This window comes from Brassica napus, chromosome A7 (genome assembly GCF_020379485.1).
Source record: "Brassica napus cultivar Da-Ae chromosome A7, Da-Ae, whole genome shotgun sequence".
NCBI classification, from domain to species: Eukaryota; Viridiplantae; Streptophyta; class Magnoliopsida; order Brassicales; family Brassicaceae; genus Brassica; species Brassica napus.
The window spans coordinates 18,611,416-18,634,964 of NC_063440.1; the positions used below are offsets into that span (position 1 = coordinate 18,611,416).

The following is a 23,549-nucleotide window of genomic DNA, read 5'->3' on the forward strand; positions in this document are numbered from 1 at the left end:
CTATGAAGCTGAACCTGAAAATCACATGCGAGTATAATCATTAAACTTCTTAAAATATGATATTACACCAACTTGTGGGAAGAACTTCAACATTTACATTTTACAGATATACCAGACTGAGTTGTATTGAACCATTTAAACTCTTCATGACATGAGAACAAGCCAGAGAAAACAAAGAAGCCACAACCCAAGTTTACATCATAGATCACAGACAAAGCCCCTAATTACAACACTTCCAAGAACCATGGTTACAGAGACAGAGCCACCAAGTAAGAGTTTCAAAAATCAATTATTAAGACAAGTTTGGGATACAAGCTCCTCCTCCACCTTCACCACTTTGCTGCTGCTCTTTCCAGATTCTTCCAGTGACTCGCAGTTTCAGCTCTTTCCTGTCTCCACCTGAGAAGAATAGAGCCATGTTCCTCTGTATGATTAGCCCATCATGACTGTCTCTAACTTTCCTGTGACTGTCTCTTACGCTTCTCGGCGTTCCTTCCCAAATCAGCTTCCGACCATAACCTCCCACTTCCAAACTGTAGTTGTAGTTCCGAGCTTCTGTCTCGTCCCCCATGAAACGCAGGAATGCCATGTAGACTGGAGCCATACCGAGCTGGAATGCCTCAAAGTGGAGACAGAAGTATTGACCAAAGCAGTGAAAGACCTGACACAAAAAAAACCAAAAAGACAGAAACTTTGATAAGCCTATGGGACGGTTATAGATGATTGAATCATATGTAGTCTTACGGTTAACATCCACGTGGCGTTTTCGACTTCGCGAGGATTAGACTTGACATAACGGTGGTTGAAAGTACACCCAGAATGCATATCCACCTTGTGATCATCCCTCAGATGAGCAACTAAGAAAGGTATATCACCCATGACAGAACACTCGGAACCAGCGTAGGGACAGTTATAAGGCCTGAAGTTACAAACAGTCTCGTGTTTGAGCTTACTGTAATAAGGAAATATCTCAGGACAGCCAAGAGACATGTATTTGCACGGTAGCTCAAGGGACTCGGCTACTTTTTCGAGTGCCAAGCAACGGATATCACCGAGCTCTTGTCTACAAGTAGGGCATCGATTGTGAACCCTGTTCTTACAAGTTGAACATAGAGTATGTCCATTGTGACACTGCAGAGGGAATCAAAATCTTTGTGTTAAGCAAAGAGACAATCAAAAGGCCCTGAAACCAATCAAGAGAGGAAAGATCCGGGAACTGAAAAGTAAGGCAAATTCAGACAGCAATAGATTGAAGTGTTTTGTCCGAAAATACTCTAAAGAGGCAATCAAAAAGCTGGTAGCTTTGGTAATGTTTCTTAAGAGAGCACATAAAAAACCCTAAAACCAATCAAGAAAGCAAAGATCCGGGAACTGAAAAGCAGGGGAAAATTCAGACAACAAGAGATTAAAATAGAGTATCAAACCATAGTGTAAGTGTTTTGTCCGAAAATTCTCTAAAGAGACAATCTTAAAAGCTAATAGCTTTGGCAATGTTTCTCAAGAGAGCACACAGAAAAACCCTAAAACCAATCAACAAAGCAAAGATCCGGGTAACAAAGAGATTGAAACAGAGTATCAAACCATAGTGTAAGTGTTTTGTCCGAAAAATTCTCTAAAGAGACAATCAAAAAGCTTATAGCTTTGGCAATATTTCTCAAGAGAGAGCACACAAAAAAACTAAAAGCAATCAACAAAGCAAAGATCCGGACAACAAAGAGACTGAAACAGACCTGATGAATAGGAGGGTACATAGAATTGGTGCAGACAGGACATTCGAGAAGCTCGTGAACACTGGTGGTGGTCGGAAGAAGACCAGAAGCAGCATTCGCGTTGCTGTTATTACTGTGATGCTTCGAAACCGATGCGTAGGAATGGCGATCTTGGTGGATCTCTTCGTCATCTGTGACATCTATGGTTGAAGCACAGTCCATGCTATCCAAATCCATCAAAAAGGTGAAAACTTTATTAATCTCCGATCGAGAGGAAGATCGAATCCGATGGATTGAAACGCCAACGAATCAGGTCAACCTTCGTGAAGTGTTGATTTCGAAGAAAGAGAGATGCTTTTCTTCATTGAGAGAGAGAGAGAGAGTTGCCGTCAAATGAACAGGCAACGCTGATTTGATATCGGACGGTCAGGATTATTCAGGAAGGGCGACTGTGTTGTATAGAGAGAATGTTATTTGGGAAACTTTAATTTATATGAGCGGAAATAATCATTTAATAATAATATCTTCTTACTCATCAATGATTTTTTTTGTGTTTTAATTAAATGTTAAAATATTTTAATTAAAAATTACTCCATAATAAAGGGCCATGGTCCAGTAAAGATGGGGGGCTAAACATGTACATGGTGGACATGATTGCATATTATGATGAGTTTTTCAGTTTTCATTCAATAAGATTTGTGGTCTTTTAATTCTCAATACAAAGTTACTCAAAACCAACGTAAATAGATGATTTGTAGGAACATCCAATCCAATCCAATAAGATAAATATAATTGTTGAATGATAATAGAATCGATGTAATAATTATATAATTTGTAATAAAATAAAAATTAATGTTAAAAACGTCAAGCAGTCACTAAAGAAACTCCAAAGCAACATGGTAAAACGTTACTCATCTTTATTTTAACTTTCATAAAAACTCTAAAGTAATAGATCAAGTTAAATAACTTTTAGACGTTAAGAAAATGAATTCTGAGAGACAAGAATCTAATGGAATGTCGCTTGGGTTGAAAGCCACTTAAAAGACTAATGATAATGTAAAAAGAACATTTTACTCTTCTTCATCTCAACAAGCAAACTCACATTTTTCTTTTAAAGAATGAACGAAAATTATTCCAATAAAATAATTGGTCTCATGATAATAGTGATCATCCTTAAAGACACAACACGTAAAGGAGAAAAAGCAAACAACAACGATCCAGCTTTCATGATCTGTCATTACTTTTTAACAGAACATGTCGTTGTACAATCCTCTTCATGTTGGGATCTTGTCTGAGAAAAGAAAAAGCTCCAGAGACTCTAAGATCTGACATAAGAACTGTTTCTACACAAGTTTTGCCTCAGTAACACAGAGATCAATCATTATACAATCTGATTATTCATGCACAAAAGAATCAAATTTATGGCCTTTCAGGATCCGAGAATGACTGGTTAGTTTATTTGTTACCACTGGTTAGCCGATGTTTCCCGGTACTTCTCATCATCATTGCCCTGAGGCAACTGCTTTGGTTTAGTACCTTTTGCCCGGTTACTTGACAGTCTCTTGGATATTCTATCTTTAGCGGTTGTTTTCTTACGCCGTGCCAAGGAAAAGGTTTGCTTCTTGTTTTTCCTTTCAGCAAAAACTCTATCAAACTCTTCGTCGATGACAGCTGATTTAGAAGTTGAGGCTAGAGCAGCATCACGCAGAACTGAAAAGTTATGTTCCTTAACCTTAGCATGCTTTGCTCGCTTTGCTATTTTCTTCAAGTCTTCTCTGTCTTTCTCCCTGATATTCTTCAGAGCTTGTTTCGCTATTTGCCTAGCTAACTGATTAGGATCAGAATCTGAAGTTGTTTCATCCATAGGCGCGTCATCCTCCTGGCTGATCCCTGTAGTTGAGGAGGAGGTTTGGTTTTGACTCTCCTCTAACGAAGATTCGTTGATTATGGGGTTTCCTTCATCATCCCGAGGTACAATGGGTCCATGAAACGGGCAGGCTCGTAGGTCTCTTCTGTGGCAAAGACCACCTTTCTTTAGAGGAGCATGGCATGGAGGTATCTCCGTTCTCTCTTCTCTATAGACAGTTGCCTGAAGATTCAGTTCTGCTATTTTATCTGCTGGAATCACAGCGTCTTGATCCACCCTGCCCCAGTGGCTCTCAACCTCTAAGCCTCGGTGATTAGCTCGGACTTCCGTTGTTGAGTCCCAATTACTCAGCTGTGATCCCCAACTCATCACCGGTGCTTCAGAAATTAGCTTATCCCTAAGAGGGTCACCACTTCTTACAACCGTTTTAGTACTGGACGCCTTGTTGGAGCTAGATTCTAATGTAGACCTCTTAGCTTTACTTGGTGATCTGAAGGATGAACCCTCACCGTTCTGAACTCTCGGCAAAGGAGCCACCTTTTTGACTGGATCAGTTCCAACCTTGCCATCATCTTCCTCCCAGATATCTTCTTCATCTTCTTCTTTCTCGCCAGTGTCAATCATTCTCGAGATTATAAAACCAGCTTGCTCACATTTCTTCTCAGTTGCTAATATGCTATTCCTAATATCAATCAACTCTTTCAACATGGAATCTCTCGTCCTGTTATCACTTACATCAACCCTGATGAGAAGAGAGATCCCATCTTGAACCGAGACCAAATGCTTTTTCATCAGAAGCTTCCCCTGTTCCCTCAACACATCAAACACCACTCTGTTTTCACTAGTTTCCTCAACCTTATCAGACTGCTTCAGCGAATCCATACGAATCTGCCTCAGATGAGAACAACGTATCTCCTCGTAATCCTCCTCATCTAAAATCGCAAGTGGAACACCATCATCCCCTCTCCACTGAACAATCTCCAGACCCTCCTTGATCTCCTTTATCGTCTCCTCAATCTCACCCTTCAAGACCCCAAACCCATCTCTCAAAGACTCAAACTTGCTTCTCAAAATCTCCTTCGTCCTCTCCTCTCTCTCCAGCCTCTCTCTTTGTCTCCGCGCAGCGGTTGCCTGCAGATCAGGGAACTTGAGCTTGAGGGTGTTCTTAAGGTAATCAAAACCAAGCCTAATCTCCTTGTAGTGTAACCCAAATGATAGATTCCACTTCTCCAAGAACTCGATAGCCTTTGTACGCAAAGTGGTGGCAACAGCTGGCGGCGCAGGAAGAGGCAGGCTGCTTCTAAACCCAACGCTTAAACTCAAGAGCTGATCAAACTTCTCAACTATTAGATATCTAAAGAGCTTTGATCTCATGAAAAGCTCGTCGATGATGAGAAGCGTCAATAATCGAACCTACCAAAGATAAAACTCTTATCAACATGAATGTGAAGAAAAGTTCCAATCTTTTGCAGAATTGATCAATTTTCAAACAAGCCCAGAATGTAAGGATTAAGAACCTGAGAGTGGTTATGTTTCATGAGCTCCATTAGGGTTTTGGCACCGAGTCGGACCTCCGAATCGGAATAGCGAAGAGTTAATTTGATCGCCTTGAGCAGCCTCGGGTCAACCTCTTGGGCAGACGACTTTGTAGCTTTCTCTATCAACCCGATAACTTTTCCTCCGCCGTCATCTCTCCCTTCCATCGCCGGTGATCGGGGATTCAGAAATCTCCTCTCTCTCGTTTCCAATTAAAAACCTAAAAGATGAATTTTCCGATTTGTGTTGGTTTAATATATGTTAACAACACTGTGCGAGTCGGTTTACTTGGTTGACGTATTGACATATTTGCCCCTCGTTTCGTATTTGTTGGTTTACTTGCCCCTCGTTTCTGATTGTTGGTTTAGTTTTATCTGTTTCTACTGGGATGCTCGGTTTACTTGGTTCCCCGCAATCATTGAAATGACGTAGTTGCCCCTGTGTTAAAAAAACTCCGTGCATCAGTCTTTATGGGTCTTCATGTAATTAGATCAAAGATCGTTTATATAGTTAAAGTCAGTTACAGATGTTCCCACCAAAATCATCACTCAACCCAGTCGAGAGAAAACGAAAAACAGAGAGACTATCGTTGACGATGATGATTCCATCTTTCTGGATTCTCGCGATCTTTTCCATCTCAATGGCTTCATCCTCCACGATTCCATCTCTACGAGGTAAAAATCTGGTGATTCTGTTATGATTTCCCGAGAAAATTTGAATCAAACAGAGGCTCAGTTTCCATGTTCGTCCTCTTTCTCTCGTTTTCCTTCACTTTCTCGCTTGTTCTCCAGGTCCAGGAATCGGAACCAACTACGGACGATACAGCTCAAATCTCGGAGGTAATCTTTACATTCTGTTACGAATCCCGAGAAAATTTGAGAGATTGTTCTTCAACTCTTCGCTTGTTTCTTGATCGTTTTTCAATCACTTTCCGGGAAAATTCGATAGAAAGCTCTTCTTCAGTTATTGATCGTTTTCTTCTTTAATCCAGTTCCAGAGATCGGAATCAACTACGGCCGTTACGGCTCAAACCTCCCACCACCAGAAGCCTTACCATCACTCGTAACCTCTCTCTCCATCAAACACGTCAAAACCTTCGACATGGACCCAAGAATCACCACCTCCTTCGCCAACACAGGCATCTCCCTCTCCCTCTGCATCCCCAACGACAAGATCCCTCTCCTCTCCACCAACCTGTCCGAAGCCGACTCCATCATCAGAGCCTTCATCTTACCTTACCACAAAACCACCATCATCACCTCAATCTCCGTCGGCAACGAAGTCTCCCTCCTCCCTCCGTTCACCCCACACTTAGTCTCCGCTGTAGTCAACGTTCACCGAGCGATCAAGCGCTACAGATTGCACAAGAAGATCAAAGTGACAACCACTCACTCCTTAGCGATCCTCTCGCGGCGTTTCCCTCCCTCGACGGCGAGGTTCCATAACTCGATCGGCGAATCGGTGTTGAAGCCGCTCGTTAGGTTTCTGCAGAGGACCAAGTCTCCTCTCATGGTGAATGTCTACCCTTACTTGGCGTACAAGCAATCGTTCCCTTCGATTCCGTTGGATTTCGCTTTGTTTCAGCCCGTGAACGGATCTAAGCGGCGGATGTATAGAGATCCGTACAGTGGAGTCGCGTACACTAACTTGTTCGATATAATGATGGACTCGGTGGACTCTGCTGTGAAGGCTCTGGGGTTACCGAAGATTCCGGTGGTTGTGTCGGAGATTGGGTGGCCGTCGAGTGGTGATCCAGGCGAAGTGGCGGCGAGTTTGGAGAACGCGAGGGTTTTTAATCAGCGGTTGGTTGAGCATTTGAGGAGAGGGGAGAAGAAGGTTACTGTGTATATCTTTGCTCTGTTTGATGAAGATCAGAAGACTGGAGCCACTGTGGAGAAGCACTGGGGGTTGCTGTATGGTAATGGATCGAAGAAGTATGATCTGAATATCTCGCCGCCGGTTTGAAAGTTTGAGCGTCGCGAAGAGAGAGAAGATTGTTTTGTATATGGGCCTTTGTTTTTTTCATGGGCCGTAGATCAACATGTTAGCTAACCAGGTCTTTTGTAAACCATAAATAGATATAAAAATTTGGAAATAAATAAATAAATGGAGTTGTTTGAGTGTTTGGACTCGTTTTTTTTTTGACCTTTTATGTCACGTTCAAATATGACATAGATTCGATTGTACTTTGTCATTTTCTTTAGGACATATATCTAACAAGACATTTGTCTCTGGATAGATCTGAAATGCAAATTGTCATCTTGTTACGGAAAGTTGTCGTCCATTCGAAATTATATGTAACAATTCGATATTTATAATATAGATGAAATAAAAATTTAGAAGCGCAAGTGCAAGTGATCATATCTCCACTATAAGTGCAAGTAAGTGAGAAGAGATATTTGCGGAGGAAACAGTGGGAAAGGGGTGAGTAGTGGGTATAAAACTGGTGGCTCGTCATTCGGTGGCTGCATTATTCTGACCATATATGGATCCATGTGCCGCACTGCACTTTGTCTCTGGATCGTCATGTAGGATGTGTTTTTCAATCTCATTTCTGATTATTAATCATTATTATTGATTTCTTATTTTTGACGAAATTGTTTTTTTTAATCAAGAAATTGTTTTGTTTCGGTTGCCAAAATATACAATGCTTCTTAATACACATTAATACACATAAGACCAAGAACTGTCCCATCTCTACACTCTCTCACTCACATGGAGAGAAAACAATAAGAGTCTTTGTCCACCCTGTATTAGCGATACATGTCGTTTACGATGCATATATATGTATACATTCATATAAAAATATTGAGATGCACCAGACTGAAACTATATATGTATTGCATTTGAGTACCAAACAACAAGGATGAATCACGAAAAACATTAATGAATAGCTAGTAGTTATTCAAATAATTCGTTTAGTTGGGAAGCAAGATTGTGAAGAAGATTCACGTGAACCTAATTATTTGTAACAAAACCTATTACGAAATTAGGTAAGTTGGATGTATTAAGAATTCGGGTGAGCTAGTCTAGTGGATGACAATTGAGGTAAGCTTCTAAATTTTGGTGCATATAACTTTTATAAAGACTCTATACATGTTTTTGGATTAAATATTCAGTGGCTCAATTTATGACCAAGTGCTCTCTAGAGTTAGTTGAAGAAATTTCAAGATGTTTTAGTTTGTCAAAAGATGTACAACACTGTGAATGTGATGGTAATTAAAGATATTTCAAAGAATACATTACATTTAAGATTTACTTCTCTTTGAGTTAACATAAAGAACTTTTTTTAACACAAGTCACTGAATGAGTAAATTCTCCTCCACTCATGTCACAGATTCAGTTAAAAAATGATCCATCATGAAATCATCATTAATGAGTAATGAGTGGTATGATGAATAGATGATGTCATGTTGACGACAAATATGGATAAAATTCTTATTTTTAAAATTGTTCTTTGGGAATAATTAATCAGTCAAGTCAGACACAAAAACCTAACATGCGCCAGACATAAACCCGACCCGTGACCCGACTAAGTCGTAAGCCACACGGAAACCTTGTTGCTGTATGTTCCCAATAATCGACAAACTCCCCATTGTGCCGGCGAACGCAAAACAGAACCGCCCTTGACTGTTCACCGGAATAAGATAATTACTTGCCGGAAGCGAAACATCTCCTCCGCTGAAATGAAACACCACCGTCGGAACTTTCACCGTCGTCATCCCGGAAAGATCGAAACACGTGTCGAACAGAGAATACGACGGAGCACGTTTAAGCCTCGTCGCTCCGAGAAGAAACGCATCTCTGAACGCCACATAAGCCGGTCGAGTCAGCCGAGTAACCGAAGTACCGGAATCTATAATCACTCCGCCGTCTCCGGTGGGGTCAAGCTTAAACTGCGACTCCGAGACGCCGGGAACGCGCGAACCACCAACGCTGATCCCAAGAAGCTGAAGATAATAGAACGTGTCGAGCTTCGGATTCGTCAATAACGTCGTGAAGACGGAGGTTTCCGGAACGGCGTCGTTTCCGAAGACGATAGTCGACGGAGGTTTGGAAGCGGAACCGGAACTCGTCCGGTCGACTAAACAGTAAGAGAATTTAGCGTTGTAACGGTTTTTCGTCTGCGAGGGAAACGATAACCCTCCGCGGCCCAGGCCCAACAGCCCAGCCGCACCGACGAACAAGCCTTCGTTATCGTGACCGCATCCTAAGGCCACGTGATCCACACGTGCGCCGTGAAACGTCAGCGTTTCGGTGGAGAAATCTCCCATGGTGAAAGACCCGTCACCGTAGGAGACTTGATAGAGACATGTCTTGCTTCCACGGTTGACACACTCCGACGACGACTCGTCTAGTCTCCGACAGAGAGGAGAACCGCATGGGACGGTGGCAAAGGTTTTTGACTTAGCCGGGTCGAACATCGGGTCGGATTGGTTGTAACATACTTTGCATGGAGAGCATTGTAGCCAAACGACGTCGCTTCCTGTGTCGAGGACCATGTAAACGTTAGTCGCCGGAGTTCCAACGCCTAGCCTCATGAAATACTCGCCGCTTCCTTGTGAAAGACCGGAGATAACAGCGCCGCTAAACCCACCGGGTGAGCGTGGAGTTCTTTTGGTAACATTCTTGCCGGTAGAGACGGCGGCGAGGGTGGTCAGGGACTTGACGCGGAGAGAGTCTCTACGAAGACGGAGGTTGAAGAGCTCTAACGGAGATGCGTCGGAGAAGGAAGAGAGAGCATCGACGTGTGATAGATGAACGGTGAGTGAAGTTGTGGAGTCGGATACAGTACTGGTCAAGGATTCGGGTTCGGGAGATGAAAAGATTTGGGAAGAAGGGAGAGTGTTGACGACGAGTGTGTTGTATTGGAAGGAAGAAGAGACGGAGGAGAAAGATAAAAAGAGAACAGCCGCCGTGAAGATGACGGTGTTTGGGACGTTTTGCCCCATCGTGAATAAAAAAGAGTAAGGTTATAATGTCAAGTGTGATACTCCTGTGTGAAAGCTTCCTTTACTTTAATTATTGACCCACTTTCGTTTTTTTATTCCTTGATTTTTTTGTGGACCAACTTCTTTCTCTTTTTAACGGTTGAGGTCATATACACTAACATGTTCACCATAATGTTGGATCTGGAAGACTCCACCGTGAAATCTCCCGGATCACCGAAGATTCCGGTAATTGTATCTGATATTGGATAGAGTCTCCACCGTGAAAGGAGTGAGTCGTGTGTATGAAACTGGTGGCTCGTTCAGTGGTTGCATTATTCATACCATATGGGTCAATGTGCCGCACTTTGTCTGTATATCGCCACCCTACCATCGACGATGTTTTTCTTTTCTTTTCTGATTATTAATCATTTCTTACTTACTAGTTAATTATTTTGTTTCAGTTGCCAAAATAAACATTGCTTCTTCATACACACAATACCAAGAACGTTTAAAGTCTACACTCTCTCACTCACATGGAGAGAAAACCAAAAGTGTAGGTTCACCCTCTATTAGCGATGCGCCTTGTCGTTTACGATGCACGTTTATGTTTACATTCATATCAAATGCACCGTACCGGGACTCTATATGTATTGCATGTGACTACAAAAAAAGGAATGAATTACAGGAAGAAAACACAAATTAAATAACTCTTAGTGTTCCGAATAAGTTTTGTCTGGTGGTAAAGCACGATTGTGAAGAAGATCCATGGAATTTAGTTTTGAAACTAACTGATACTAATTAAAAACCTAGTGGCCCCATACATGAAACTAGGTAAGTTAGATGAATCATGTGTATCAGGAACTCTCGGGTGAGCTAGTTTAGTGGTTTGACAATTTTAGGTAAACTTCTAAATGGTAGTGCAGATTTTAGTAACAGTGTATATATATGTTTTGGATTAGTTGCTCAATCTATGACCAAAAGGTTTGATAAATGGTGGAGCCTCATTTGTCCTTTTTTATTTGTTACTATTTTGATACGTTTTCTTTATAACTAAGCACATGTTTATCGCCTATATATGGGATTTAAGCACATGAAAATTACCCAAATATCTTGAGGAGTCTAATAAAAGTATATGTTAAGCATTTCAAAACTCAATAAGACAAGACAAAGTGGCAAGCTCATAGGGTTTATAATCAACAGTAAAAACAAAATTTGTAAGAAATTGATTCTTAGCTAGACAAATACTAATACACTACTACATGATAGCACATCTAGGTAAACGTAATGTATTACAGTTACACAAACAATATGAATCACAATAGCATTCATGAATTAATATGTATTATGTTACTAACACCATATATAATTTTGATACTGAAAAACTTATCATAGCACATATCTAGTTGAATAAAATAAATAAATATACATACATCAAGAATTCAAGTTATACAAAACATGTCATAAGATGTTAAAACATTATCGGAAATTAACACTGGGTTCTAAAACCTACATATTTTGGTATTCAAATTATATTTATGGTGTTAACAACATCACATATATATTAGTTTAGAAATGTTGTTGTGTGATTCATATATTTCATCTATTTTTCAATACATTATTGTGTCGAGAAGTATGGTCACGCGTACATATAGAAAGCAATTATGTTTTAGTTTTTACATATTCTATCGATGATGGTTAAGAAAATAACAACGAAAACTAAGAGTGCTCTGTCGTTAGAGAAAGAAGAAAGTATATGGATTAGCAATCGTCACGGTGCATGGAGTGATAATCGTATTAGACTATTAGGTCTGAGAGTTTAGCGGTGGCCGACGGGTCGGTTACATCTTTATATACTTGTGTTCCATAACCATTCCATTTTTTTCAAATCCAAGTATTGTAGATTATGCACTGAAAACCAAGTACGCCAATAGGCCGGCCTATTGTAAGCCCAAAAGACACAAGTACATAGGTTTATAGTTGTGGTTGTCACTTGTCAGGTGAATTTATTCTGGCTAATCTTCCTCAACAAAAGAGTATGGTTTGACTTTCAGTTTTAAGATATAGTAAATGGTTGCAACGTCAACAATATCTAGCGGTTGGTTTGGATCTTCAATGATAACTACCTACGTATATTCAAGAATCCGTTGTCTCCTTGGAACGATCATAAGCAGCAACAAGAAAGTTATTATCATGGGTAATGAAGACAATGAAGAAGAGGAGATGATAGTAACATCCAAACTTCAACTTGTCTTGGCGGCATCATCACCAGTGATAAGTCATCACGTGTCACTATCACTCTTGTCTTCCCCTGATGACTTATCACACTCTCGTGCTTCGGTTCCTTTCTCATGGGAAGAAAAACCTGGCAAGCCTAAACAACATACTCTTCTTCTTCGAGGAGCTCCTCCTAATAACCCCAGCCGTCTTCATTTGCCTCCGAGACTGCTCCTTCCTGATGAACCTACCAAAATGCATCTGGCTTCAGATCATCCTCATCATCTAGCCGCGTTGAAACGGTGGTTCCGGTGGAAGAAAGTTAGGGCTAACGATGATGACGTGACCGGGAAGTTTAGTTTTGTCCTTTCACCGGAAAATGGAAATGATACGAAGATCACAAAAACTAAAAGTCGTCTCCATTGTCTCTCTGACCCGGCTACGTGTTACTTATGGGTAAAGTAATCTTTAACTTCTTTCTATTCTCGTATGAAAATGTTTGCATGTCTTGTCATAAAAATATGGACAAGGCGTTTTTTATTCAAAAGGGGCGGTCCAAACATGGCTGCCGAATTATTATTTTTTAATAAATAATTATATAAATTATGGTTTAAAATGTTTAAAATTTGAGATATATTTTTGAAGTTAGAGCTTATAGATTTTTAAAATGTTAAATATATATGAATATTAAGCTATCAGCTTTTAAATTACTTTACTAAATCGTCAATAATTTGAGACGTGTTTACATTTGGTTTTGCAGGAAGTTCCGTGGAAGAAGAATAAGCTGAAAAGAGATGACTTTTGAAAGGACATGATGCGTTCATACTGTCACCAGACTACATAGTGATACATCGTCAGCTATTTTTCTAATGCGGCACGTACTTATATGGGCTTTTGTAGACTTAGCATACTGGCACAATAAAATCAACTATCGAATTTCGAAGTTAGCCTTTTAATGATCGAGCTATATTCATATATAGTTGCTCAATAGATATATATCACAGGGAAGATCATGTTGCAATAAAGTACTGTGGGGCATATAGAATGACCTAATAATGCATGATTAGTGGCTAGGATGTGATTCTTTCATATGCGATCATCATTACATCAAAGTAGTCCAATAAATTACTCTTTCGTATAAGAAGTTTCAAAGCTTGATTTCGAGTGTGGAACAACCGCGGTACGATTCTAACATTAACAAAACATATAGATGTATAAGTATATATACAAAAATTGTTATTACTAATAGCGTTGCGGTGCAGTACGTTACTATTTGAAACCTGCGTAATCCTGAGTACTACTGGCAATTAGATATACCGAGTCCGGTTGAGTTATATCGAGTTATACTGATTATACTGCATACTATTAAGGGTTAGTTATATTGAGTTCGACTGATACTACATAATATTGAGTACTACTAAGTTAGTAATACCGAGTTAAACAGAATTCAGATCTAAAAATGAAATAAATAAAAAACACGAAAAAATGCCTTCAGAAAGAGAGAGAACAAACAAGAAGAAACCTAAATCATAAAAATCCCATAATCTTCTTTAACAACCCTAAATCGGAAATATACATAACAACAAGAAATATAATCCAATCACTATAGATCCAATCATTGTAGATCAAAATCATAGATCTATCGATGTCGTATTTGTCACCTTTTCTGCCATTATCGAAGGTCCAACCAATGTGATTTCTTCTTCGGTTTTGGTAGTTGGTGACCTTACGACATTATATCAGGGTTAACCGCCGCATTTTCTAGAGAAAAAGAGAAGAATCGTAGAATCTGTTTAAGTTTTGGTGGTCGAAGTTCACAGAGGAAGAGAGATATTGCCGAGAAAAAGAGAGAAAGAGAAGAAGAGAAAAAATAAAATGAAAGAAAACTGTTGGCATCATATTTAAATCCTTAAATAGTTTAATTTTTGAGTTAAAAATAAATCAAAACAATATTAAAAAATAGGCTGGGTTCTTGGGAGATTGCTCTTTAATGGCGAGGGGAAATGAGGATGTTTTGTCGTTTAATCGACGGTTTATACATGGGCTTTAAGGGCATGATTAATCCCGTTCTCTTAACCTGGGTTCTTAACTCATGATTTGACACTTTTTTTTTTTTACAATTTTCGCTAAGAGACGGCTCTTATATCTCTTATTTAAGAGACTGTTCTTAGTTTTTCTTAGTTAAAATCTAAAAAAATGTAAGAACCGTTTCTTAGCCGAAGCTAAGAATCCCAGTTAAGAGACTCGAGTTAATCATGGTCTAAATGCTTTTATTTATTGAAGGTTTTTCTATAATAGTGGACCTCTAAAACAGAGGTCCACATTGCTTTTTGGAAACAGATGGAAGGGTGGAAAACACAACCGGTATAAATCAAATTACTTGGAAAGATGCCTTGTGGGAGTTCTCGATGTTAACAGTTCAGTTTTATGGTAGGTTAACTAGCTCTGGTTAGGAACTTTAGCGCATCTTTATCCAAGTTTGTTGAGGTGATAAACTGTGTAATTAATCTACTTGTAATGATGAAAGATGCAATCAACTCATCATCAAACTAAGAGCATCTCTAACCCCCCTTCTATCTTAATTCGCCTACAATATATATTCCCTATAAAAAAAGAACAAAATTAAGTGTAATCAGATTCAATCGACGAAAGAATTCTCATTTTAGACTTTCTGTCTCCCTTGCAATGATTATTTACTTCTGTTCAAAAACCTTTTTAACGAATGTAAGTATGTAACTAGAAAGTACCCGGCAAAACCATGTGACAGATTATGATAATCTATGGTCGAAAGTGTAATTGCTTTTGGTCAACGAATGATAATTTAGTTTCCAAAATTAAATTTATTGAGCCAAACAAATAAAATTAGCAAACCCAACTGTATATAAAGTAAAATCACGAAACAAAATGCATAGAGAATTTTTTGTTTTCTGTAATGATTTCACATAACCACTGTAATTATTACAAATCTGACCCTTTCTCCAATGTTTCAACAATACGATTATTATATCTTTCTACAAAATGTTCTTTTTTTTTGTAATCAGTAATTAATCACTTCCTCTCTTGCATTTTCTTTTATTCACTACTGTTTGATATATGGAACCATGGGTTGGACGATGACGTCGTGGTTCTCCCGAAGTCTGTATTGTTCCATATATCCATCTCCGTTGTATAATAATCCTGTGTTAAACCGGTGTTATACAAACCGGGACGGTTTAGTCCATGGAGCGGTGATTGTGGGATCTCATCGACGGCTGGGATTGAATATGAGTTGGGCCCATTTGGCTGCGAGGCCACGAGACGATCCAAAGTAACCCAGCTAGTGCCAAAGCTGGGGACGTGATAGTTGTGGACTTGGTCGTCCATCAACCGCTGGTAACTCGCGACGGTGTTGTTAAGGCACTCGAGGTTAGGGAGTTTCAAGAAAGGATCTACAATGATCTCCTCTTTACAAGACTGTCCCATAACTTTAAAAATTTCTTCAATAGTCTCCTCGTTGAACGAAGATGTTTTCACTGACCTCGGCGGGCTGCTAATTACAGTTTTGCAAAGACTCTTCTTCATGAAAACACGACACACCACCCATCCTTCATCTCCTCCTATGACCTCACACGTTTCTACACTGACCTCATCGTCATGATTCGAGGAGGAGGCTAATACATTCTCGTCGAGTCTATACTCATGCATGATCCAATCCGATTTTTGACCATGAGGGGCTCGACCTTTGTAGAAGACAAGCGTTTTCCGCATACCGATCCTATCCCCATTGCTATATATGATCTTGTCACGTCCGGTTGCTTTCCAAAACCCCACCGTGGTGGCTCGGTTGGTTCTTGTTCCCGTGGGATACTTCTTGTCCTTGTGGCTAAAGAAGTACCAATCATTTTGCGGGGTTGTTCCTATCTTACACATCTCTGTATGGCAAAACAAGAGTTAGGTTCTAATTAACTGATGAATTGTCATGGATGAAACTATGGCGTCTAATTTTATTTCTCCTGCCAAGTCCTTTTTAACAGTCAAATCGATCAAAATATAGTATAATTTCGTTAGAATCACGTGAATGAAGGCGACGAAGGGTATAGTTTTTTTAAAGGGTATAATTAATTCTACGAATTTCCTTATAATCACTAGTTGCAGCTTTACTTTACGACTCATCGTGAACGGATGATTAAATTTAATATATACAAGCCCTAATTTACGTTTTGTCCAGAATCAAGAAAATTATATGTATATACTCGGTCCAAAATTATTACTAATAAGACATATAAAAGATAAATGATGAACCTTGAATATCCCAAGGCTCGAGCTTGTTGAGATCAACATCACGAATAACATCGAGATCAATCTTGATGTTAGAGATTTTCTTGCGGAGGTAATACTCCAAGAGCTCCTCCTCAGTCGGGTGAAACCTAAAGCCAGGAGGCACTTGTGACTGTCCGTTTACTGATATGTTCATTGTTAGAGATAGAAAAGAGGAGGAAGAAGAAGAAGATAGAACAAGTGTATAACTAACCGGAGTATATATATATGTGTGTGTACTTTTTACATAAACAAGCAAAAAAATCATGCATGAGGAAAATGCATGTGTCCCTGTACTCACTTTATATTATCTTTCTAATAAGTTTCCTTATTAAAATTGGAGTGTTAGTTGTGTTTCCTGAATATTTGGTGTTTTCACGATGTCATAATACGTTCGCATGTGCCGTCACTAATTACAAATAAGCATACGAGACTATATGAACTTAGTTTAATAATTGTGAAATGTCTGTTATTAAATTCCAAATGGAACTCATGGAGTCACGGTAAATATTTTTGCTAGGAAAATTACCACCTATGAGCTAACTATAATCGGCATTTGATGTGACATAGCGAATTCGTTCAGCCAAGACAACACAAAAACATCTTATAGTTATAACTTTTCTAGCGCATTGTGAAAAAATGTATTGATTTCAAGACACACAAACTCTGATCTCTAGAAAATATTTTTTGACAAAAGAATTCACTCTCTCGAGTATATATTAGCTTTTCTAGATTAGGTTTCACCGACGACCCGTATGCTTCCAATCGCATAATCAAAAATCAATTATGTTAGTATAAACTTGTTTTTGCCACTTCGATACTCTACATGAATCTGAGTTTACATTTTATCACGTCAGTTTTCTATTCTTTTGCCCGACTTAATTAAATAACCCAATTATATAAATAACATAATAAAGCCCCAAAAAGAAATCACTAAAACATAGTGGTCTAAGAATATCAAAATATTCACAACGATAAGGTCAAGATCGATATTTATTTTAAATGGTCCTTTATTTGATCCTTTTTGGTAGTATATCGCAATTTGTAATTACAGCGGGGGAAATAGTAAAACTTTAAAAGGTTGAGATAGAGAGGTTGTGCCAGGTCAAATAACTATTGCCTATATGCTAAGGACTTTTTTTGTCCTACCAATAATCAACAAAATTAAAAAATTACTTATAGATTTGTCCCTAACTAAAAAATAATACTAATTTATTCTAAGGACAAAAGTTTGTCCAACCAATAATGTTGCCCTAAGTAGGGTCCATGTCAACTGTAATGTAGGAAGCAAGTACACATCGTTACTATGACCCTCGACCTTAAAAATCGCCATGGACAAGACACTAGTCAATTTTATTTTACTTTTAGAATAGAAATGGTATATTTAATATATAATATAATTTTAAGTGAAGGTTTATGGCCGGAAACGTAGAATGTCATTTGATGAAAAGTTCATTAATATATCATGTGTTAAATGCGAGACTAAACTTTGCACGTATTTTAATTTTACTATGGACGTAGATTTAAATAATTACAAATTAAGGCATTGTATGAGGTAATATTAATAGATCTCAAAATTCGTTCAGAAATTATGATTAGAGTTTTGATAACTTTTAAAAAAAAAGAAATTTATGAAAAGCGTAATTGATAAAAACGTTTGAGAAATGTATATTTGATTAGTGATATGATCGAAAATACAGTGATAAGATATTGAAGGTATTTAAAAACAATAGAAAACAAAGATATTGAGAGTATAGATTCACTGAGGAATAATTCGGATTCCCTTTTTCTTGTATTTGGTCTTTCTTTTATAAGTGTGTCCCAAGCGTGGATCATAAGGGCGACGTAATCTCCGGTGTATTATATGTTTTATGTTTTATTAAACCTTTAACAAAAAAAAAGAGTATTGTATGTTTTATGAATATCTATAAAGCTTTAATTTCCGTTAATTTTAGCCGCGGGAGCTGTCTCTTGAGCTTGGATGTACCTTGAACTTTTGTAGACTTATTGTCTTTCTCAGACTTTAATATAATGATACTAGAGCGGGTTCTCAAACCGGGTGTGGAGTGGGATAAAATCTGTTTCCGACAAATATAATGATAATTAAACTTAGCAATTGATGAGAAGTAATATAGTACAAGAAAATTCACAATCTCCTCGTGATAGAAGATGGAGACAAAATAATTTCAAAGATATCAATATATATATATATATATTTCAAGCAGCGTTAATAGAACACATAACGTTGCAAAATGCGGTCTGTCATCTGTGATCGTAAATCAAACAAAGCATGCGCTTCACTCGAACTAATTAAATATAAATTTAGCGGTATCCAAACATTTTTTAAGAGAAGAGAGAGTAGCTTCAGCTTAAGTACAAAAGAATGATCATGTTGCATCACATAACTAGTATCAGAAAAATAAATGATTTTAATTTAAATTACTTATTAATAAATGATACAAATTATGTTTGTTTAACATCAACTATAACAATTGATGCTATATTAATTTATTTGACATCACTTCAATAAAAATGATATAAATCTGTATTAACTTACATCACTTATAGAAAAAGTGATACAAATATGAGTTACATCAATTATATAATTGATACATTTTCAAGTTTTCTTTAATATTACTTAGATAAATGATACCAATTTAATATCACTTAGATAAATGATGTAAAGTTGAGATCAGTAATATAATGATACGTAGTTTGACATCAATTAAAAATTTGTTTTATTATAAACAAGCCTAGATTTACGTGTGCAGTTACAATTTTTTTTGTTTTAAATACTTTTTGTAAATCGTAATTTATTTGGCCCATGATCTTTATAACTGTTTCCACTTAACGAAGGCATATTATTTTCTGTCATGATCTTCTCTCATAATCTCATTCATTCGTTTCTCTTCCTCTCAATTTTGAAACTTATTTATCAGTTTATAATTTAGTGTTCTAGACTCTTTGATTTCTAAGAACATCAACAATAATCAAGCACATCTCTAATAATGATCATCATATTTCTTCTTAGGCATACGTATGAAAGGAAACTAGGATCTCCTAGGCACACAAATCTGTTGAAAATTTTCTGGAAAGGTAATATTTCTCTTTTGTTTTTTCACTTGTTGGAAAATTATATTTTACTTTCTAATTTAATTTATGTTTATGGATCCTTTTCTATATTAGATATCATTATCTTCCGTGGCAAATGAAGAATATTCTGCAAAAAGGTAGATGTTTTTGGGAAAAGCAGTTGAAGAAAAATTCTTCATGAATCTCGTTAACTTGAATGCTAAATGGAGTCAGTTTCACGTCACCAACGAAAATTGAAGATAGAAATAGAGAAGAAAAGTTTTTTTTTTTTTTTTTACGATCTATGTTTGTTCTTTGAATTCATTTTTCTTTCATTTTCTTGATTTTCCTTGTTCTTTAGATTATATTGCAATGGAAAATTATAAGAAATATGTTGTAGAAAATATTTACTTGATTTATTTACTGACATATGTTTCACATCAAATGTAGAAATACAAATATTTTCAATCGATGATTGTAAATTATATAATTATTAAATATATTTCAAGATTATATTGATTTTATTTTATTTATTGATAAATTAAATAGTAATTAAAATCATTTATTTTAATTGACATGAAATTAACATCATTTATAAAATTGATATAAATGTTAATATCAATTTTTAGAATTGATACATATTGATATCATTTACAATAATTGATGCAAATATTTGATATTTTTACATCAATTATTAATGAAATGATATAAATTATTTGCATCACCACTTTCAGAGTCATTTAAATAAATGATGCAAAATTACTTTACATCATTTATAACTAATGCAAATATTTAAAATAAGTGATGTTAAACTAGCTTTTTTTTGTAGTGAAGTATGAATAATACGTGTATTAGACTAACTACAATTATAAAAACTATAGCAAATATCAACTATATATTTTATGACATAGTCCTGTTTGGACCATTCTATTTATTTGGATTAACAACCCCAGACTATGATATTATCTTTAATTTTTAGGTTTCTAATTCAAAATAAATAGATAATTATTGAAATTTTTACTCTAACTTTACCATATTGAATCCTAACGAAACTATTACAAAAGAAATGGATGGTTCAAGTGATGACCTAGATAGCGAAACATTCACACGAGCGATATCTCCTATTGATTTTTCCTTAACAAAACATTTGCTATTCAAATTCACAATGAACATTTTTTGTAAGAATATTACTATAATATGTGTCCGTATGTTGTGAGCATATGTGTTGGTGAAACTAGATTAGAAAATGAAAATAAACTTATCTTAACTAATGAGCAAAAACAAAATGAACATTTTCTAGAAGACGAAGAAAGTTTGCATGGGAAGCAATCTTAATTTGATATATAATCGTCATTTCATTTGTCAACGTCGTTAAATTTATCAAATCTTAATGGTGAGACGTCATATACTAACACTCGTGCTTGTCGGACGAGGGTCCAGACCCTTTTTGAAAAATTTCATCTCTTGAACCGACGTCTGTGATATAGTAAATCAAATTCAAGAGATATAAAGTCGTTGCCAAAAATAAATCATGTATAATCATATTCAACAGTTATGATACTAACAATATATATATAAATTGCTGACTAAAAGTTTATAACCTAGCCACACAACCGTGGTAGACGAGTGGTGTGACCGGATTGGAAAGGTGCTAAACACTCCGAGTTCGAAACCTATCAAACTTTGTGTTCTTAGATGACATGAGTATTTAATTTTCATTGTGAGCAATCCGGTATGTCCAGTGTGATATAAAAACTAGTCTGTTAGGCCTCGGTCCGTTGGAAATTCTGGATTATCCGGGAAAAAAAAATGTTTAAAATCTTCGTGTTACTCGGTTTATTTGTAGTTTTTAGAAGTCATATTATAAGAAACCCAAAAACATCAAAATACAGTTTTCAGTTTTCATCAATGTTATGTATTATCAAAGTTTTGCAGTTCGGTGCATATATGTGTGTACAAGAAGAATACATAAACTAGAAGATATGTAACTTTGAATGATCTAACAAAAAAAAGGTACTTTGTATGTTTTTTGTTTTTTGGTACACGTGCATGTAACATGTCTGATGACGATCGCAATAATAATAACATGCATACTAGGTATATTATACACGTAAAAATATAAACATGAATAAATACAAAAATAGGTAAGTCATTGTAGCCATATACAGACATACTACAATAACAGAGGGTTCCATACACTGACGACGTCTCATTAAGGAATGTTAATCAAACTTGAATTTTATTGGACTACATAATATGAAGTTCCAAAAGAGTATAGAAAATTAAATAATTAAAGCAGTAGGCTAGAGAAAATCAAAGGAAATCGTGGGGGAAGAATATGTGAATGGACGTACGATCTGTCATATTAAAATGCTTCAAAAGTCTCCATTACATATAATAATATAAAGTACCCACCGTTGCCTAATAATTGTTTGCACGTGTTCCTTGAACTCACTAGACTAGACAATTTCATCTTGTATGTTTTTATTCTCTCGTTGATAACGATCCTCTTTTATGTTTGTTCTTTTTTTTTTTAATTTATCAAAGATGTTTGTTCTTATTATTCAAAAATTTAAATACTTAAATTTATCACAGACATGCGATATAGCCCTGGTTCGGGTCTCTTTCTCAGTTAAGGTTTTTATTTAGCTATATGTAACTTTAGAGAGACTCAAACCAAAACAAAAAGAAGAGAAATTCTGACAGTAGTGACTAAGTTTTGTGTGAATAAATTTCTCTTGTTTCACATAGTTATAACTATCTGAAATTATTATTATTTTTGATAAATTCTTTCATATCTGAAAGACTGAAACTATATAAATATGCAACTTGGTCGGATCTAGATGCATGCTGTTTTAATACTTAAGATCAATCTTATATGTGGTTTGAGGAATGAGAAATAATTCCTTTAGAGCTGATCGCGGGGAAGATCATGCCTGTTAACTTGCAAGTGAAAACCTTGTTTTTGAATATGCTATTCTTAACCTTGATTGTTGTTAGGTTGTACAGAATTCTATTTTATTGAGAGATTATATTGATTATGGGTTCTGATTTTAAGTACTGTTTAACGAAATAATTTAAGAATGGCAATACCATAGGTGTGTCATGTGTGACTTTCTTATGCGTTCGTTTGGTAAGGTCTTTCTTTTTGTTTATAAATATTAGTTTGTTAAGATAGCGGTATTACCCAAATAACGAAGGTCTTATCGAACTTCGGAACAATTTGCATTTCTCTAGAACGAGATTTTATATAACGAAAGAACGAGATTTTATAACGAACTAGTTTCAGAGCTAACATTTGCATTTTTATTAAAGTAATCAACCTCAAGGTCCACAACAAAAATAATACATACGAGTGGTCATGAAAAGGTCTTTTTATCAATTATTAATACATTAACAGTTTTTATATATTCTCCAATTAATACACTAGAGTAATGAGGTTAAAATTAGAATATTGTTTACAAATTTACATTAAAAAGGTAAAACGATACTATTTGTAAAACAAAATAGAAAAAATTAAAACAAAATTAAAATTAAAAATTACACTTTTATGAAACGAACTAAGTATATTTTATAAAAATGTCCATATATTTTACAACGTCTTTTTTCAAAGGCCAGAAAGTTTCAAAATTGCCCTATATATACAGCTATACATAGTAGCAGGCTAGCAGCCTTGATGGTGCAAGAACATGAGGATAAGCCTAATTAACTATTAGTCCTAACTTATCTTCTGTGCTGATAGATGATGAAATATAGTTTTCCACGAACCTAAATTGGACGTCTGCACCGTTCACAACGATTACCCAGGTTATTATAATTAGTATTGAGTACCGTCTATATAAATATTTTCCAATTTTTTTCAAAAAAAAATTCAATCCAATTATCCTATTACGATGGGGGAAGAAGAAAATATTAAGTGGACCA

General features: G+C 36.5%; 5 protein-coding genes across 5 annotated transcripts; 1 reads left to right on the top strand and 4 right to left on the bottom strand.

Moving 5' to 3' along the window:
• Positions 1-34: 34 nt before the first annotated feature.
• LOC125575231 (E3 ubiquitin-protein ligase SINAT3) lies at positions 35-2,197 on the bottom strand. The gene is made up of 3 exons (XM_048735692.1): positions 1,731-2,197; positions 745-1,131; positions 35-661 (listed from the first exon to the last, which is right to left on the bottom strand). Exons 1-3 carry the CDS (start codon positions 1,944-1,946, stop codon positions 293-295), a joined length of 972 nt encoding a protein of 323 aa, XP_048591649.1. The 5' UTR covers positions 1,947-2,197; the 3' UTR covers positions 35-292.
• Positions 2,198-2,828: 631 nt separating this feature from the next.
• LOC106353294 (UV-stimulated scaffold protein A homolog) lies at positions 2,829-5,324 on the bottom strand. Its single transcript, XM_013793027.3, has 2 exons — positions 5,094-5,324; positions 2,829-4,989 (listed from the first exon to the last, which is right to left on the bottom strand). Exons 1-2 carry the CDS (start codon positions 5,277-5,279, stop codon positions 3,172-3,174), a joined length of 2,004 nt encoding a protein of 667 aa, XP_013648481.2. The 5' UTR covers positions 5,280-5,324; the 3' UTR covers positions 2,829-3,171.
• A 310-nt stretch (positions 5,325-5,634) lies between these two features.
• Positions 5,635-7,235, top strand: LOC106353297 (glucan endo-1,3-beta-glucosidase 12-like). Its single transcript, XM_013793030.3, has 3 exons — positions 5,635-5,786; positions 5,904-5,951; positions 6,104-7,235. The coding sequence occupies exons 1-3, from the start codon at positions 5,639-5,641 to the stop codon at positions 7,075-7,077; spliced, it is 1,170 nt and encodes a 389-aa protein (XP_013648484.2). The 5' UTR covers positions 5,635-5,638; the 3' UTR covers positions 7,078-7,235.
• Positions 7,236-8,538: 1,303 nt separating this feature from the next.
• On the bottom strand, positions 8,539-10,512 carry LOC106353296 (aspartyl protease family protein 2). The gene has a single exon (XM_013793028.3). It carries the CDS (start codon positions 10,062-10,064, stop codon positions 8,607-8,609), a length of 1,458 nt encoding a protein of 485 aa, XP_013648482.1. The 5' UTR covers positions 10,065-10,512; the 3' UTR covers positions 8,539-8,606.
• A 3,219-nt stretch (positions 10,513-13,731) lies between these two features.
• On the bottom strand, positions 13,732-18,351 carry LOC106353299 (NAC domain-containing protein 66). Its single transcript, XM_013793034.3, has 2 exons — positions 16,539-18,351; positions 13,732-16,168 (listed from the first exon to the last, which is right to left on the bottom strand). Exons 1-2 carry the CDS (start codon positions 16,819-16,821, stop codon positions 15,330-15,332), a joined length of 1,122 nt encoding a protein of 373 aa, XP_013648488.2. The 5' UTR covers positions 16,822-18,351; the 3' UTR covers positions 13,732-15,329.
• Positions 18,352-23,549: the final 5,198 nt, after the last annotated feature.